This window comes from Myotis yumanensis, unplaced genomic scaffold (assembly GCF_028538775.1).
Source record: "Myotis yumanensis isolate MYYU_CA2020_CCGP unplaced genomic scaffold, mMyoYum1.0.hap1 SCAF_8, whole genome shotgun sequence".
Lineage (NCBI taxonomy): Eukaryota > Metazoa > Chordata > Mammalia > Chiroptera > Vespertilionidae > Myotis > Myotis yumanensis.
The window spans coordinates 36933298-36953178 of NW_027223759.1; the positions used below are offsets into that span (position 1 = coordinate 36933298).

The window sequence follows — 19881 nt, forward strand, 5'->3', positions numbered from 1 at the left end:
TTGGTATTCAGCACTTTGAATATTTCTTGCCATTCCCTTCTGGCCTGCAAAGTTTCTGTTGAGAAATCAGCTGACAGTCGTATGGGTATTCCCTTGTAGGTAATTGAGTCTCTTTCTCTTGCTGCTTTTAAGATTCTCTCTTTGTCTTTTGCTCTTGGCATTTTAATTATGATGTGTCTTGGTGTGGTCCTCTTTGGATTCCTTTTGTTTGGGATTCTCTGCGCTTCTTGGACCTGTAAGTCCATTTCTTTCACCAGGTGGGGGAAGTTTTCTGTCATTATTTCTTCAAATAGGTTTTCAATATCTTGCTGTCTCTCATCTTCTGGTACCCCTATAATTCTGATGTTGGTGCGTTTGAAACTGTCCCAGAGTCTCCTTACACTATCTTCGTATTTTCGGATTCTTTTTTCATTTTGTTTTTCCGGTTGGGTGTTTTTTGCTTCTTCACATTTCAAATCTTTGACTTGATTCTTGTGCTCCTCTGGTCTGCTGTTGGGTGTCTGTATAATATTCTTTATTTCAGTCAGTGTATGCTTAATTTCTAGTTGGTTCTTTATCACAACATCGAGGGTCTCATTAGATTTCTTGAGGCTCTCATCAAGTTTATCAGCAGTTTCTAGCAAATTATTGAAAGCCCTCAAAAGTGCGTTTTTTACCTCTATATCCTCCATTTCTGTCATGTTTTTTTGTCTCCGCATTTTTTATGCTTTCTTGGTGCACCCCCTTGTGGTCTTTGTGCCCAGTCTTGTTGTAGTTAAGCCTTAATTGTTGTCAGCAATACTAGGGGTGAATTGACCTCCAGGCTAACTGGCTATGAGAGTCAGCTGTGTCTGCAGTGGGAGAGCTTCTGTGCTGAATCTCTAGGGCGGTGCTAATCTAGCCTTTGCTTGAGGCTATCTGGCAAATGCTTCTGTGCAGGGCTTGGGTGGGGCGGGTCCCAGGGGATCTACAGGGCGGGCAGAGCGAGCAGTTATGGCTGCTCTCAGTTCCGTCCCCAGCGGCTCTGCAACCGCTGCAAACCTCAGAGAGAAAGCTGCCTTCCCGCTTCTCCAGTTTGAGTCTGGGTCCCTAGAGACTCGCCTGGATCTGGAGCTCAGAGTCTGAAACTCCCTCCCGATTGAAAACAACAACCTCGCCCTCCTCCGCCGGCCCGCTCCACGCGCACCTCCGCACCTTAGTATTTCACCTCCGCACTGCGCCTCCTCTGAGTCTCGGTATGAATTTCTCTTTTCTTCTAGTTGTAGAATCTCTCCTCAGCCAGCCTTCCTGTGGTTCTGGGTGATGTCCGTTCCGTCTTTTAGTTGTATTTTTGATGTGGTTGTTCGAGGCAGCAAACTCCGGCGTTAACCTATGCCACCATCTTGGTTCCTATATGTGTTTTCTGATGGTCTTAGGCGACCCCTGTGAAAGGGTCGTTCGACCCCCAAAGGGGTCTCGACCCACAGGTTGAGAACCACTGGTCTAAAGCCTCATCTTTTCTGGCTGCTGCCTGAAAAATGCGACCCCTAACTGCCTGGCTGTGAGAGCAAGCATGGCTTGCACTTGCCACGGTTGTCCCCCAGGATTCAACATAGAAGAAACAGGTAGCCATGGCCAGTGTGTCTCAGTGGGTTGGGCATTATCCCATGCACCAAAAGATTGCTGGTTCATTTCCTGGTTAGGACACATGCCTGGTTTGAGGGCTCTATCCCTGGTAAGGGCCATGCAGGAGGCAGCAGATCAATGTTCACTCTCACATTGATGTTTCTCTCTCTCTCTCTCTCTCTCTCTCTCTCTCTCTCTCTCTCCCTCTTCCTTTCTCTCTAAAACCAATAAAAATATTTTTAAAAAAGAACGAACAGGCAAAAACATCTCCCAGTTCTTCCCTGAAAGAGGTCTGATTGCATACTTTACAAGCTGCTGCCTGAGGATCAGCTTCTAATTTAACATGCATCTAGAGGCTGGTTGCAATCCTCCAAAGAGACGGGGAAACCAATGGGCACATCCCTGCTTTCTCCATCTGGCTTATTCCAACAATACAATCACACCCTCAGTGCCTCCCTGAAAGAAACTTACACAACTAAAACGCCAACTTTTATGGATGCCACCCAAATGCCAGGACCCCAAATCACCTAGTTCTGATAGCCAACAGGGCTTGATCCATCATTTCAGAATTCTACCAGCATTGAGATCCTTAAACACTCAGCTGTAGCTGATTCCCATGGAGCTCAGCAAAAGGCCCAGTCCCTTCTGAGAGGACAACCTACAAGGAATCAGACTCAGACACCTTTATTCTAAAATTTTACCCTGATTTATTCCTTTGCATATTTTCATCATACATATTTAAAGTCATTTTCATATAAAAAGGACTTCATATAAAGTCCTTTTCCATTTCCTCTCATGTAAGATCTTCCCTTTATTGTATCCACTAGAGGCCCGGTGCATGAAATTCGTGCACTTGGGGGGGGGGGTGTCCCTCAGCCCAGCCTGCACTCTCTACAATATGGCACCCCCCCCTGTGGGATCGGGCCTAAATCGGCAGACATCCCTCTCACAATCCAGGACTGCTGGCTCCCAACCGCTCACCTACCTGCCTGCCTGCCTGATTGCCCCTAACGACTGCCCTGCCAGCCTGATCAACACCTAACTGCTCCCCTGCTGGCCCGATTGCCCCCAACTGCCCTCCCCTGCCAGCCTGATCGCCCCCAACTGCCCTCCCCTGCCGGCCTGGTCACCCCTAACTGCCCTCCCCTGCATGCTTGGAACCCCCCAACTGCCCTCCCCTGCTGGCCTGATCACCCCTAACTGCCCTCCCCCTCTGGCCATCTTGTGGTGGCCATCTTTGACCACATGGGGGTAGCCATCTTGTGTGAGGGTGTGATGGTCAATTTGCATATTACCTCTTTATTATATAGGATTGGCTCAGTCACAAAAAAAGTTCTTGAATGACAAGAATGGCTCACTGTGCCTGAACTCTAAAAAGAATGTGATTTGTGCTAAACATCTACTTTCCTTTGGGGAGTCTAGAATTTTGGTGCCTGCCAAGCAGAGGATGCCTATATGTCTCGCTCCCAGTAAAAACCTTAGTCACTTGTTCCCTAATAAATTCCCTTGTCCACAACCCTGTACACGTGTTGTTACAACTCCAGCATGAGTTGTGTCTCCTGTGTGACTCCGCTGGGAGAGGATGCTTATAAGCTTCCACCTGATTTCCTCCAGATTCTGTCCACACACCTTTTCCCTTTGCTGCCTTTGTTTCAGATTCTTTCCCTGTAATAAAGCTTAGCCATCGGTACGATTATAGTCTTAGTCTGATGGGCCATTCTAGTAAGTCATCAAATCATGATTGTAGGGACAGTGGGCACAGGGGTCAACCTGTATAGTTACCCTAAATGCAATGCCTCAAACCAACCAACGTCTCTAATTCCCTCATTCCTGTGTCGTTTTGTTCTTAAAAACAACCAGAGCCATCCTCACATTTTGCAGCATTCTTCTTTGGGCTTTGCTCAGTGATTTTGTTTGTCAACTCAACACTTTGACTTCCTTATTTCAGGGTTTCCTCAAAATTTCTGGTCCATTGAGGCTACTTGTTTTTCTGGCACATTTTATCAATTAGTAATCTGATCTCCTGGTCTTCTGTTGTTTATCAAGTAAAATGGAAAGAAAAAATATTTCACTAGGACTGTCAATCCATACTTGCTCTGTGTTTGCTATCAATTCATCTTAGCAAATATTTATGTAGGAATTAGTGCAAAAAAAAACAAAACACTAAAGTGTTAATTACCACTTAACATTTTTAATGAAATGTAGTGTCAAAATAATTGGAATGTAAGGAAATAAGCCCAAAAGAAAGGTCAGTTATAGCTGGAGGCAGACCTGTTTATTGGAGATAAAAATATAAAATTACAATTATCATAGAAATATGAACAACTACAAATTCAACTGAATTCAACACATATGTTGAAAGCCAAGTCCACTAGTAAGTGCTGTAGGTGATTTTAAAACATCAATCAATTTGTCTTTACATATTAGGTCTGACCTAATAAAATATTACAATTTATCCCCAAAATCAAGCTCATGTGATGGGTTATTATGTTATTAAAAACTCGGTGACAATAACACCTTACTTAGCTTAAATAAATGCTATCAAAAAGTACTTCAATGGCCCTGATCGGTTTGGCTCAGTGGATACAGCGTTGGCCTGGGGACTGAGGGGTCCCAGGTTCGATTCCAGTCAAGGGCATGTACCTTGGTTGCGGGCACATCCCCAGTGGTGGGTGTGCAGGAGGCAGGTGATTGATGTTTCTCTCTCATCGATGTTTCCAACTCTCTATCCCTCTCCCTTCCTCTCTGTAAAAAAACCAATAAAAATTAAAAAAATAATAATAATAAAAGTACTTCAATGAACTGATTGTGGCGTTTCCTTATGGACTCCACATCTGCCCAGGTTGGAATCCAACTTCTACCATTACTAACTGCAATGTTGGGCTAGTAGCTTAACCATTCTTAGCTTCAGTTTTCTCATCTCTAAAATTGACATAATAAATGCACTTACTTCATAGAGTTGTTATGACAATTAAAAATGTTAAGATAAGTAACATGCTTGATATAATACCTGGGAATATATGTAAGTTTCACTTATTAAGATTCTCATCATTTCACACTGGCTAAGAAAACAGAAAACAGGTTATATTCCATTTCAACCATTTAGATTTGAATGTCTTTAGGCCCCTATGAGTTTAAGGAACTTTAAAGTTTCTACCTGGTTCTAAAATTCCACGTCTGTTAAGGAATTCTTTATTTAGAAACACCCATAATGTTCTTTCATTCTACTTTGAGCACTTCAGTTCAAAATTGAGTCCCTATGAAATATATTGTTTAAATCACTCATTCAACATAATACTGTATATTTCTACATGTGAATGGGTGTGTTCTCCACGTCTTCCCCCCTGAGGCCAGACAATAAGGACTTTTAGGAACAAAGAACTATTCTTTCCTCTCTGCATACAATAAATACTGAGTCTTCAGTTTATTGTAATGCATGTATTGAATAGATGCCAAGCACTGCCCTAACTAGGCATTGATGGAAAAGTAAATAAAATTCGATTTGGGGGGGAGGGTGGAGCAGGGGAGGAGGATATGGGGGTAGACAGGTTTCATCAAAGGGACAATGGCCTCTGCCAGCACTGGACAGTTCAGTTCCTCCCCATATGCCTCTGGTGCTTTTCAAGCTGCTGCCCCTGTGCTGGAACTCAGAGGGAGGGAGTCAGAGTGACTGGGACTCCAGCAGCTCTCTGTCTTCCTCAGCCTCACTGGTTTTTAGAGCCAGAAGTTGTGGGGACTTCTCTTCCTAGCACTGGAACCCTGGATGGGGGGCCTGGTGTGGGGCTGAGGAAGACAAAAATCTCTCCTGATTTTTATCTGCACACATGGGTGTGGGACCAGCACGTTCTGCATCTCCGCCTCCCCTACACACACACACACACACACACACACACACACACACACACACACACACACCAGTCTTGATATGGCTTCTTCCTTAATTCCCTAGTGTAGGACTTCCATTCAGCAAGGTTTCAGGTGGTTCTGAATGATGGTTGTTCTGTAGTTTAGTTTTAATTTTGATGTGATTGTGGGAGGAGGTGAGTACTGCATTTACCTACATCACCATCTTGACCAGAAGTCTTCAAAGGAATGTGTTTGTTTGAAATGGCCCAAATTATAATAACAGAAAATAAGGTCTCATTGTATCATTGTACTTTGAAGCAGATCTTTAATGCATTCAATATTTAGAATATTGCAAAGCAAAAAAATAAAATAAAAATTTATTCCTAATCTCAAAGAATTCATTATAGTAGACAAACCAATGAAATGTAATTATATTATGGTATGATAAATGCAATAATAGAAGATGGTTGATCAAATCTGCTTGAATAGCTTACAGAAAATCATTTTCAGAAAAAAACATGAACTGGGTTTCAAAAGATGAGTAGCAATTCTCCAGCTGGAACTAAAAATGAAACAAAGAAGTCCCTTTGTTGTAACATATTTCATGCAGTGTATCAAGTTTTGAATTATTATACTGAGGCTGGCAAGGCTTTGATTTCCCTGAACCAAGTGGACAGTCCTGATGTCAAGTATCTGAAGTAGAAATGTGCTTTCAAATATCTTTCTGTTCCCCATGATGACCAATTCCTCACCAAATCCTATACATATTACCTTCTATTTTTTCTGTTCATTTCTCTATGAACTAACGCCACCCTAGTCCAAGCTCATCATCTATCACCTGGTCCATTACAATGGTCTCCTAGCCAGTTTTCTGAAATTTGCTACTGCCCACCCACAGTAGCTTAAATAGTAACCTATATACAGTGGGGCCTTGACTTACGAGTTTAATTCGTTCCGTGATAGAGCTCGTAACTCAAATTACTCGTATGTCAAATCAAAAAGTGAACGAGTGAGACACGTGATGCTGGGCTGATGTTGTGGCGTTCACTGTGACGTTTGCTGTGCCAACTAGCGGTGGGGTATCTGCAGCTGGCTCATAACCCAAATTTTAGCTCGTAACTCAAAGCAAAAAATTGGCCGAGAGACGGCTCGTAACTCAAAAGACTCGTTAGTCAGGACACTCGTAAGTCAAGGCCCCACTGTATATAAAAGGCTAATATGCAAAGTGTCCCCTCAGGAGTTCAACCAGGAGACCGGGAGTTTGATCGCTAGCAATGACAGGCGCTGACCACCAGGGGGCAGCATGGAACAAAGGAAGGCCCTGGCCAGCAGCCAGAAGGCCCTGATTGGCCCTGATCTCCAACCCGGCCTAGGAACCATGCCGTGCATGAATTTCGTGCACTGAGCCTCTAGTTTAAAAATAATCACAACCCTTCCTCATCCTGAATAATTCAAACCAAAAGCCATTAGGTGGGTGGGCAGTGTCAGAGTCCAACCAAGGTGCGGAGTGTGCCCACATTGGGCAGAGGTAAAGGAAGGGGGGAGAGGGCAGTGAGTGACTGCATGTTGGAGCCTATTCATGGTGTCCCTGTGGGAAGGCAGCCTGACATAGGTTGGAACCTGAGTGAAGAGCAGCCCAACATAAAGTGTGGGAACCCAAGCAGGATGAAGAGGGCAGCTGCACAGGAAAGGGGCTAGCACCAGCAATGGGAGATTGGTTACATATGGGGGAATTGAAAGTTAAGTACATAGAAAGCAAGGATAATGGGAACCAGATTTCTCGTTGTCAGGGAAAGGAGCTACACCTGGAGAAGGGAGAAAACTGGAATGACTCCTGTGACATTATATTGGAACTGGAAGTTTTGGTGTAAACTCAAAGTTTCATATATATGCAAATATGAACCTGTGTATGTGTGTGAGTGTTAATGTACATATATTCCCTACCTGCTTTCCTTTTTTTTTCAAGGGAGAAAAAGAAGGGGCGGGGGGCAGAGAGAGAGAAATATTAGTTTGTTGTTCCACTTACTTATGCATTCATTGGCTGATTTTCATTGGCTGATTCTCCCATGTGCCCTGACCAGGGATTGAACCCTCAACCTTGGTGTATAGGGGCAATGCTCTAACCAACTGAGCAACCCGGCCAGGGCCCAAGCTTTCCCTTTTTTTTGCAAAAATTCCCTTCTACCCACCCACCCACCAACCAGAACAATCCCCTGTAGCCCCGCCTTCCCTTTAAGAACTGCATCCCCGGAAAATCGCCAGCCCAGAGGGCCCTTTGGGTTTCCCCGTCACCATAGCAACAGGCGCCGGAAGGGGCGGGCTTCGCTGGCCTGCGTCCGGCCCCCGGCAGCGCCGGTCCCAGAAGTGCGGGGGGAGGCGTGGACTTTGCGGTTAGAGCGTGTCCCTCAGCTCCGGGTTGGAACCGGAGCCGGATTCCGCGCCGACCGCCACGTCAACCTAAACATACGCCGCCCTCCCTACCCCGCCGCCGCCGCCGCCCCAGGCCTGTGCGGGTCCGCCCGGGCCGAGCCGGCCACGCCTTTCCCACAGTGCCCCGCGCCAGGCCCCGCCCCGCTCGCGCTGGAGACCGGCGTGCGGAGCCGAGCGGAGGTGGCCGTCGCTGCTGCCCGGGCGGCTCAACCTCCCCATCCCGAGCGCGGCGGCCCGGCGGCCCGAGAGTGCGCGCTTCCCTCCCGCCCGCACCGCGGCGCTCGGCCGGTAGGATCAGCCGAGGGGGAGGCGGAGGGGGGAGGAGCTGGGGCGGCGACCCCGCAGCCCCGAGGTGGGCACGGGCTGCAGCCGGCGGCGCGCGGGCCCGCTGGGAGGGAGGGCGGGACGCCGTGCGCCTGGATTCGAGCCCTGGTCGCTCGGCGGCCGGTTCCTTGTGTGCTTGCTCCCCGCCTTCCCATTGCACACACCACCTTGCTCCCCGCCTTCCCATTGCACACACCACCTTGCTCCCCGCCAGCGGCTCCCCGCCTCTTGCTCCAGGTCCTCCCTTTAGCTCGGCTACTCGGGCTCCTTTCTGCCCGTTCTGGCCTGAGACCTCGCCCACCGGCATCCGAGGACCGTCCTGTCCCCCGCTGTCTCCACCTCCTCCCGCTCCTCGCCTGCCCATCCGAGCGGCAGCTGCGGGGAGGCGTCCGGGTGCACTTACCTGCCGCCTCCACCTGCGCCGCCGCCCGGCGCGGAGCCCGCCCGGCACACACCCCCCCGCCGGGACCTGCGGGGCTCGGGCCGCTCGAGCGGCGTTTGAGAATATGCTCTGTTTTTTCCTAATCGCTGTGATCTAGTATGGATATTGGTACATATACATCGTTGTCTTTTGCAAAGGTGCTTTTTGGTGGCATGAAAAGGAGGGGTTAGAAGTGATTCACAGGTCAGGACAACAGTTTTAAGTGGACATTGAGGGTTAAACGAGGAAAGAACCCGAGGATGCGTGGGAAGGTTAGCTTTTTCTAAGCATCATGAGATCTTTGGGAGGAAAGTGTACAAGAGTAGATGTGATCTGACCTTATTTCCCCCACCACCAGGGAGCCTGTCTGATAACTGATTCCTTCTTTTTCTTTCTCTAATTGTGTTTCTACCAAACGTAAGCTTTGCAATAAAGTCACACTGTTAGCTTGTAGTCATTCTTCTTCTACTTTTATAAAATAGTCTCTACTTCTATGTACTGTAAGCACCTTCTGAGAAAACTCGGGAGAAGACGGCCTACTATGGAAGTTGTCTATTATAACAATAAAAATTCGCTGCCATTTTTGGAAGGGTTGTATAACAAAACAGACCCCCTGGAAGGCACCTGTCCTTTCTGGTCCCCATCCCCCAAAGGATATTCCCTACAAGTGAAATCTGATTCAAATGAAAGCTGGATAGCGTTAAAGAGGTGAAGCAGTAGCCAAAAAGGAAGTGGTATTACAAAAGGGCAATGCTTAGAGCAGGGGAGAAAAAGGAAGGAACAGTCCCCCCCGCCTTGTTTTCTGCTGCTGAACAGAACAATTTGCTGAGCTTATAAAATGTTCTGGCTAGCCACAACCACGCACTAGCTTTCACCGTGTACCTCCATCTCTTGGGTGATGTCACAAATCTGCATACCTGGATGTGGAAGCAGCGAAAGGGGCCCCAAAATAAGAGAGCCCGGGGCACTCACTCTGATTCACTATTTAATGGAGATTGTATTGCTGACCATGTTATTTAATAAGTAGTATTATTGCTGGGTTTGGGGTGTTTTGTTTTAATGTATTTTAACTACTTGGTTTCCTCTCTTTAGATTAACATTTGGGAGACAATTTTATGATCTTTGAGTCACCCGTGGAGTAATGTGGACAGAAGTTCTCAACCTTGCATGTTACATCAACCGGAACCAGCGGTGTATATTAATGTTCACTTAAAGCAGAACTTGTATAAGAAAAAGAATGGGAGTCTGGTTAAATAAAGATGACTATGTCGGAGACTTGAAAAGGGTCATTCTCTGCTTTCTAATAGTGTATATGGTTGTTTTAGTGGACACAGATCAGGATTTTTACAGTTTACTTGGAGTATCCAAAACTGCAAGCAGTAGAGAAATAAGACAAGCTTTCAAGAAGTTAGCATTGAAGCTTCATCCTGATAAAAACCCGGTAGGTAAAAATTTCTTTTTAAACATGTCTCACTAATGCATGTTAGTAACTTTGAGTATCTACTTAAATTAGTTTAAATAATATGTGCTCAAAATGCTTAAGAACATTCACATGTCAAAAATTGTAATTCAACTTAAGTATTAAAAACACAATAAGCAAAAGTGTCTGTTTAGAACAATATTTAGACATGTCAGTACCAAAACTGCAATTACCTCTTAATTTGAAAACTAAATTTCCAACAGTTCTACTACAGATGTTAATCCCAAAGCAGGCAATGTCTGTGAAGTAGTTTTCTTAGTAAAGTAGGTTAAGATCAAGTATTTTAAAGCAGTAAAAAAAAATTATTTTCGTAGAAGTTAGAGAGTATGTCTTGGTAAAAATGGCATGCTATTAATAGCATGCTATTACTATTTCACTATTTTCTCCCATGCACAAGTTTAAGACCAGAGTCAGAAAGTATTTTAAGTAAAACTTGAGAACAGCCAAATCTAGTTCATTCTAATCATAAATATTTGATTTTGTGTCCCATAATTTAATCTTTCAAAACTGAGTTAATTTTAATCCTTTTGATATGTTTATAATTCATCTAATTAATTTTTTATTGAGATTTGATACTCATCAAGGAGAAAGATAGGTTCTAATTTTCTACTTTCTAGATAGAATTTTTTACAGGATTATTTTATTTTGATTGCATTAAGCTGAGCACTAGAATCAGTATTTTTCTAAAACTCTCATTACTTGGTAATCTTTCCCCAGAATCTATATTCTGCTATTTTAACACATTTTTATTGATTTTTAGATAGAGACAAAGGGAGAGGGAGAGAAACATCTATCAGCTGCTTCCTGTACACCCCACCTGGGGATCAGCCCAAAGCCAGTCCTGGTGTGTGCCCTGACGGAGTCAAACGTGACTTCCTGGAGTGAAGGCTAATGCTAAGTCCACTGAGCTGCCCTGACCGGTTTGGCTCAGTGGATAGAGCATCGGCCTTCGGACTCAAGGGTCCCAGGTTCGATTCCAGTCAAGGGCATGTACCTTGGTTGCGGGCACATCCCCAGTGGGGAGTGCGCAGGAGGCAGCTGATCGATGCTTCTCTCTCATCGATGTTTCTAACTCTATCCCTCTCCCTTCCTCTCTGTAAAAAAATCAATGAAATATTTTTTTTTTTTTAAATCCACTGAGCCACACTAGCTGGGCTGTATTCTATTTATAGGATTTTTATTTTTCTTTGAAATTTCAGAATTGGATTTTTTTTGTTTCCATATGAAAAATGGTAGACCTACAACTAAGTATTATTTGGATGAAAGCATTCTTCAAAAACCAATTGAACCAGTAACAAATAAGGACTATTTCCAATCCAGTTTTAAGTCGTTACTCTGATACTAGTTTTTATTTACTAGTAATTATCTGATTACTTGGGGCACATACTTTTTATTTAGTTAATATATTAGTTTTGCCTCAAATAGCAAAATAACCTACAAATTTCTTTGTATTGTTTTAGGGGCAACAGATAACGCTTAACAAATACAAAGGCTTTTCAAGGGTTCATAAGTTGGCCTTTTCTCAGTTGCATTTCTTAGAAGGAATGACTTACATTGTATAAACACATCTATCAATCAGACTTTTGAGGCATCAGTTCTCATTTTTTTAAGATTGCCGTTCTTAAAAAATCCTTTTTTATTTTAACGCATGATAACCCACTTCATATTGTACTACTTCTCCTAACTTGGATATCTATTCTCCCCAAAATCTCAGGATTAAATTAAATCTAGATACAGGTTCTGAAGATACTTGATTATGTATCTGAAATAAATGTTATATCTAATGTTTTTTAATAGAATAACCCAAATGCACATAGTGATTTTTTAAAAATAAATAGAGCGTATGAAGTACTCAAAGATGAAGATCTTCGAAAAAAGTATGACAAATACGGAGAAAAGGGACTTGCAGATAATCAAGAAGGAGGCCAGTATGAAAGCTGGAATTATTATCGTTATGATTTTGGTAAGATAATATGATATACCTTATGAAATGATTGTTTATTTGGATAAATTCAGAAAATTAATTTTGTTTCACCACTTAGCTTATGTAGTTAATACGTTTTCACCTTGACTCTTTTTAATGTAACATAAGAGTGTTATTCAAAAGGAAAATCAGGTGGTAGCTATTATCTGAACAGATATGAAGGTATTTGGGTCATAATCTTGTTAAATGCTTGTAAAATAAGGTTTGCTGTTTAATTTAAAAATACTTACATTAGAAGTTAAATGGGGGGGGTTAGGGGGGTAACGTGGGTATAAGGACACATATGTAATAATCAATTAAAAAATTTAAAGAAAAAAGAAAGAAAAAAAAGTTAAATATTGAAGCTTTTCAAGATTTTTACAGCATCATATTTTCCAAGAAAAGCTAGTTTCTTTTTAAGTTTAATAGTGGTCACTTCAGTAGAAATGCCATCTTTAATAATTGTTTACAATGTTGATAGGAATAAGAAATAAGGTAAGAGCAGAGATGGTAAAAAATCAAGGGAAAGCCCAGCTGGCGTGGCTCAGTGGTTGAGTGTCGACCTACGAACCCGGGGGTCGCAGTTTGATTCCTGGTCAGAGCACATGCCTGGTTGTGGGCTCAATCCCCAGGGAGGGGTGTATAGGAGGCAGGCAATCAGTGACTCTCTCATCATTGATGTTTCTCTCCCTCTACATTCCTCTCTGAAATCAATAAAAATATGTATTTTTTAAAAACCAAAGGGAAAAAAAAGAAAAAGAAATAAAAAATAAAAATCAAGGGAAAGGGAGAGTAAGCAGGTATCACGGCAAGAGGGAGCATTCAAGTACCTAATGTTTCTCTTAGGTCAGCGGTTCTCAACCTGTGGGTCACGACCCCTTTGGCGGTTGAACGACCCTTTCACAAGGGTCGCCTAAGACCATCCTGCATATCAGATATTTACATTACAATTCATAATAGTAGCAACATTACAGTTATGAAGTAGCAACGAAAATAATTTTATGGTTGGGTCATAACATGAGGAACTGTATTTAAAGGGCCAGAAGGTTGAGAACCACTGTCTTAGATCATTAATTAACCTCAAATGTAGACTCAGAATTGAAGTATACCTTTATATTCAACTAAAATATTTTCAATTTATAGCTATTATATATGTTTCTTAAGACTATCTTTTCTAAGTATTATTTTCAGGTATATTCACTACAGCATGATAGCTATTTCAGGTGTTAGCAATTTACATTTCACAGTCTAAATCTAGCCTGCCACCTATTTTTGTAAAGTTTTATTGGATACAGGCAAACCTCATCTCATTGGGATTCACAGGTCTTGCGTTTTTTACAAATTGAAGGCAAGACCCTCCACCAGCAAAAAGATTATAACTACCTTTGATCCTACCTTTATTGTGGTGGTCTGGAACCAAACTGCAATTTTCTGAGTTATGCCCAAACAGTTATGTTCATTTATTTACATATTGTCTATGGCTGCTTTCACACTTGAGTAGTTGTGACAGAAATTATATTTCCCACAAAGACTGAAATAGTTACTAACTGGTCTCTATAGAAAAAGTTTGCTGAACCTTGGTCTATATCCATCACTAATATTATTTGGATGTTTCATAATGGTAATGAGAAATTTTCACATTGGTTTTAATTATTATGGTAAATAAAATTTATATTTACTTTAATAAGTTTGTCTCTACCTCTGTAAGTATTTTAATTATAAAACTTTAAGCCATAGAATATAATTTTAAATGATGCCACTTATTAAAAACATATAATTGAAAAATAAATGAGGTCTGTAGTCTAGTTAACAGTAATGTACCAGTGCTAATTTCCTGGTTTGGATATTGTTCTAAAACTATGTAACAGATCACCTAGGGCAGTGGTCGGTAAACTCATTAGTCAACAGAGCCAAATATCAACAGTACAACAATTGAAATTTCTTTTGAGAGCCAAATTTTTTAAACTTAAACTATATAGGTAGGTACATTGTTATTAACTTAATTAGGGTACTCCTACGGCTTAGGAAGAGCCACACTCAAGGGGCCAAAGAGCCGCATGTGGCTCGAGAGCCACAGTTTGCCGACCACGGACCTAGGGGAAGCTTGGGGGAAAGGTAAATGAGAGTCTGTACAACTATTTCAAAAGAAAAAGTTTAAAAAAAACATAGTAGGAATTTTCTGTGAAGATAAAATTTTGTGAATATTGGGAATCCCACAAACACACACACCTATGACAATCCATATCAGAAACTAATATCTCGATCATTCTTTAAAGGTACCAGCAGCGTTTTTGTGTACTCTAGGTCTCCCTCTTAGTTTGTTGCATATTTTTCAACTTTGAGATTTAGTAATCTGATTTTGATGATTAAAACAAGAGTAAATAACCTATTTTAAATGTGACAATTTACTTTTATGATGAAGTTTTAATTTTATAATTTTTATGGACTTTTAAAATTAGGTATTTATGATGATGATCCTGAAATCATAACATTGGATAGAAGAGAATTTGGTAAGTTTATGGGTATACAGTTATCATCAACTTTCCTTCCATTGTCTTAATGAACTTTAATGACTTCCCTGTGCAGTAGCTACAATTATTCCTCACATTTTACAGCATCACATGAATTGAAATCTTGGAAGGGGTACTAAGCAATATTCTCAACATCTATGCATGTGTGTTTGTGTCTGATTGGCACATTTGAAATTATAATGAACCAAGATCATTCTTTTTTCTACATCATTATTTTCCACATTATTAAAATATTTTTACAACGTTTCAGATTATGTTAAGTGAAAAAAAGCCTAAAACCAAATTTTATATGCAGTGTAATACAAATCATGCAAAAGGTCAAAGAACAGCTGATAAAATTCTAAATTATACACCTTGTCTATAATGTATGGGTTAACTATTCTTCCCATAGGCTTGTGTGTTTTGTAATTGAAATGTAGGTGAATACTGAGTCTTACACATGTTACTAATTAACCTGAATCAGTTACACATACTTAGAATAGTATGCATGTTTTGGTGTCTTACTATACTTCCTATAATTAAGAAACTTTATTTTAAAATTCACTGATTTTGATGTGAAATTATATGGAAACTTTAGCCAAAAGCAAATTGTCTTCACCTTTTTATCTTAAATGTTACATTGTTAAAATTTTTAAATGAATAAATTTTGTTGACTTATATAAGATTATCTTATCTACACTAATAAAAGAGAAACACGCAAATTGGTGTCACTCCACTACGGCCACCAGCCAATCAGCGACTATGCAAATTAACCCAACAAAGATGGCGGTTAATTTGCATACATAGGCACTGAGCGAAGACTGAAGATGGAAGTGGCCACGGAGCTGGAGCGAGCAGGAGGCTTGGGTTGCTCCCAGCAACAGAGGAAGCCAAGCTTCCCACCAGCCCTGGACTCCGCTCAAGGAGTGACTGGGGGCCCGGGTAGCCGGGGGCAACCCAGGCTTCCAGCCCGCCCTGGGCTCTGCTCAAGGAGGGGCTTGGGGCCTGGACTCCACTCAAGGAGTGGCTGGGGGCCTGGGTCACTCCGCTCGAGGAGCTGGAAAAAAAAGAAAAGGAGGGGCTGGGAGCAGCCAGAGCGGAGAAGCCAAGCCTCACTGCTGCGGCTGGACCAAAGGCCTGGGTCCCGGGTGCCAGAGGAAAACCTGTGCCAGCAGCCAGGGGAAGGAAGGCCTATTGTGCGAATCTTCGTGCAAAGGGCCACTAGTCCTATATAATAAAAGCCTAATATGCTAAGTGTCCAGTCATCCAGTTGACCGTTCAACCAATCAAAGCGTAATATGTTAATGATACACTAAGGCTGCCCAACTCTTTGCTATGATGTGCACTAACCACCAGGGGGCAGACGCTCCGACCTGTAGGTTAACTTGCTGCTGGGGTCCGGCAGATCAGGACTGAGCAAGATGGGCCGGACAAGCCCTGAAGCCCTCCCACAGTCCCTCCTGCTGGCCAACCACCCGCATCCCACGCCAACGCTGATCATGCACAAGTGGGGCCCCTCGGCCTGGCCTGTGCCCTCTTGCAATCTGGGACCCCTCAGGAGATGTCGAAGAGCTGGTTTTGGCCTGACGGTGGAACAGCCAGTCGCTATGATGCACACTGACCACCAGGGGGCAGACACTCAATGTAGGAGCTGCCCCCTGGTAGTCAGTGCTCCCACGGGGAGTGCTGTTCAGCCAGAAGCTGGGCTCAGCGGCGGCGGCAGGAGCCTCTCCTTCCTCTGCGGCAGCACTAAGGATGACCGACTGACAGCTAAGGCCCACTCCCTGTGGCTTAGGCGGCTCTCAATCTGTGGGTCGCAACCCCTGAAAATACATCCTGCATATCAGATATTTACATTACGATTCATAACAGTAGCAAAATTACAGTTATGAAGTAGCAACGAAAATAATTTTATGGTTGGGGGTCACCACAACATGAAGAACTGTATTAAAGGGTCACGGCATTAGGAAGGTTGAGAACCAGAGCCATCAGACATCCCCCTAGAGCTCCTGGACTGCGAGAGGGAGCAGGCCAGGCTGAGGGAAACCCCCCCACCCCCCCGCCTGAGTGCACGAATTTCAGATTATAATGTATAATGTATTGTTGGCTAGACATTATGTGGTGTTCAATTCTATTATTTTACAAAATAAATATTTATGTTTTGAATTATTAAAAATCTTGATACTTTTTAAATAATGCAGTTTTCCAAAGGAAATGTCTTAAGGCAAAGATTAAATTGAATCCCAGAGTCCTTACTACATTGTATAGGCCTCTTATTCCATTCTTTCAGAATTTGAAATAACTGTCAGAATTGATTGACCCCATATTTAACTTATGCTGCAGATATAGAAGAGCTTAAATCTCAGTTCAGTCTCTTACGGTTTTTCTTCTTCATTTCTCTCACCCACACAAACTCTTCCATGAGCTTTGGCTGTTGCTGCCTTTCTTTTTACAGCTTCATGGTGAGATGGTACTAAGCAGTTCAAGGCTGCTGCTTGTACAACTATGGGCTTCGAAGAGTTTATTTTAAAAGGTATTATTTGACAATTGAAGTACATTTTTTTATAGAAAATTTTGTACAGAAAATTATTGATAAAGGCAGTATGAAAGATGTACGACTTTTTTTCTTTCTGATCACAACAAAAATTTTTTAACCAAACTATGCACAAACTTCAGCAAATAGTTCTAAGTTGTTTTGGTTTCATGTACTTTTAGATGCTGCTGTTAATTCTGGAGAACTGTGGTTTGTGAACTTTTACTCTGCAGGATGTTCACACTGTCATGATTTAGCTCCCACAGTACGTATTTTTTACATCCTGATTATTAAAGTTTCATTATTTCTAATTGGTCTGTTATTTGAGTTTTTTAATATATTGGGATTTTGCTATTAACAGCAATTATAGCTATCAGTAATAATTATGTATTTTCACATATTTATGGTTTTATTTGCTAAAAATAGTCTTTAAGTATGTATAGTTTGAAGAATGTTCAAGGGAAGTGTTCAGAGAAATACTTATGTTTCCTTTTTCTCATAGTGGAGAGACTTTGCTAAAGAAGTGGATGGATTACTTCGAATTGGAGCAGTTAACTGTGGCGATGATAGAATGCTTTGCCGAATGAAAGGAGTGAACAGTTACCCCAGCCTCTTCATATTTCGGTCTGGGATGGTAAGGGATAAAGTTAGCAGTTGTTAAATTTGGGGAACTTTATGAGAAAGAATATACAGAGAAAACACAAGATGAGAATTTGTAGAATGCTTTGGTATTTACGTTTTACTTTAGGTACTGTCTAACTCATCTCTAGTCATAATAAACATTTTGAGTATTACGAATACTTTTAGATGCCTTTACAGTTCACCTTGGAATAATAACATAGAGGTTAGTGGCGCCTATAGAAAAATGCATAGCCCGGCCGCTGTGGCTCAGTGGTTGAGTGTCGACCTATGAACTAGAGGTCATGGTTTGATTCCTGGTTAGGGCACATGCCCATCCCCAGTAGGAGATGTGCAGGAGGCAGCTGGTCAATGATTCTCATCATTGATGTTTCTCTCTCCATCTCCCTTTCTCTCTGATACCAATTAAAAAAAAAAAAAATTTAAATGCGTGTAACTCAAGTGAGCGCTCTGCATGCACGGATTCCCAATCTCCAGTTGACCCTTCACAGGAGTTTGAACTGCAGACAGTTAAAAACGAAGTGGACCAATTGAAAAATTCCAAGTATAAGTGGACCCGTGCAGTTCAACCCACATCATTCAATGGTCAAATGATGACTTTCAAAATTAAATGATTGCCAATTTCTGTTTCTATCTTAAAGAGCATAGTATAACTAATATGCGCATATTCTACTTTATAGTTTACAAAGTATTTTCAGGTATTGTCTCATTGAAGATAAAATTTTGATGTCCCTTTTTTCCCAGTCTTAAGTGATAAAACTGAAACAGAAATTATAAATAGTATTATTAAAATGTCTTCCTTGAAATCTGTACAATCAAGATTTTCAGTATATCATTTGGAGATATAGTGTACATTTAAGAGGCAGATCTTACTGTATTTTTCAAAATAATGTAGAATCAGCCGAAACCGGTTTGGCTCAGTGGATAGAGCGTCGGCCTGCGGACTGAAAGGTCCCAGGTTCGATTCCGGTCAAGGGCATGTACGGTCAAGGGCATGTACGTTGGTTGCGGGCACACCCCCAGTAGGAGATGTGCAGGAGGCAGCTGGTCGATGTTTCTCTCTCATCGATGTTTCTAACTCTCTATCCCTCTCAATAAAATATGTTAAAAAAAAAAAAAAAAGAATCAAAAGTATTATTTTTAGTGGTGTTTTTAAAAGGAAAAGTAAAATATGTTTCCCTTTTTATTAAAACACCAATAGGCTGCAGTGAAATACCATGGTGACAGATCAAAGGACAGTTTGGTGAGCTTCGCCATGCAGCATGTCAGAAGCTCAGTGACAGAACTGTGGGCAGGTAATTTTATTTTCTTAATTTGCTTGATTTTTAAGGCTCCTTTGAAATTTATATTTTGTTTTTCAGTGGCAGTATTAATACTTTGGTCATCATATTGAAATTTTAAAATACTTTTTTGATGCTTTTAGAAGGGAATTGTGTGTTTTGTTCTGACCACTACTAAATAGTAGGCATTTAACAAATGAATTATATATGTACAGAAACTAAAACAATAAAATATGGGAAATAGATATGAGGTGGGGCTAGAGGAAAAGGCAAATTTCAAAGTGCAACTAAATGTTTAGCAAACCAAGTGTTTTATTGCTTTCATAAGTATACTATATCGGGCAGTAAATTCATGCCTATCCAGTTTAATTTTAAAGTTTAAAAACTCTTCTAATATTAGGCTTTTAATTCTTCAATGTTTTTAGATGGGCTATTTTAACTACTATGTATTACCCTTGAAATGATGGTGTTCACATCTAAAGGGTATTCATTGAATACCATTTATTGTCTCTGAAACTATGTTCAATTCTAGGACTGCAGTAATAAAATAAATAGCCCCTGCCTTCAGGGACCTCTTTATTTATCAAGAAAGACACTAGTAAACCATTAAAATTCAGCATAGTAACTATTATGGTAAAGGTAAGCTTATGGAAGCATGAAGGATAAGGAAACTCAGGTGGGGAATGGGAAAAGGTTAGTAAATACTTCTGGAATGAGGTCAGACCCAATCTGTCATGAAAGTGAAGAGGAAGCCTCATAGGCTCATTGTGTATTTGGGGAACTGGCAGTATTTCATGACTCTAACAGAAGGATGTGTAATGCATTAGTGGCTTGGGGAGAAATATGGCTGGCTGCAAGGGTAGATCTTACC

General features: G+C 41.7%; 1 protein-coding gene across 1 annotated transcript in view; it reads left to right on the forward strand.

The window, feature by feature from the left end:
• Positions 1–7924: 7924 nt before the first annotated feature.
• The window catches only part of DNAJC10 (DnaJ heat shock protein family (Hsp40) member C10), a 39206-nt gene continuing 27249 nt past the window's right edge, over positions 7925–19881 (forward strand). The window contains exons 1-7 of the mRNA XM_070422630.1: positions 7925–8148; positions 9698–10046; positions 11883–12048; positions 14508–14558; positions 17274–17356; positions 17594–17725; positions 18932–19025. Coding sequence (XP_070278731.1) covers positions 9843–10046; positions 11883–12048; positions 14508–14558; positions 17274–17356; positions 17594–17725; positions 18932–19025 — 730 coding nt within the window. The 5' untranslated portion in view covers positions 7925–8148; positions 9698–9842. The remainder of the gene's footprint in view (positions 8149–9697; positions 10047–11882; positions 12049–14507; positions 14559–17273; positions 17357–17593; positions 17726–18931; positions 19026–19881) is intronic.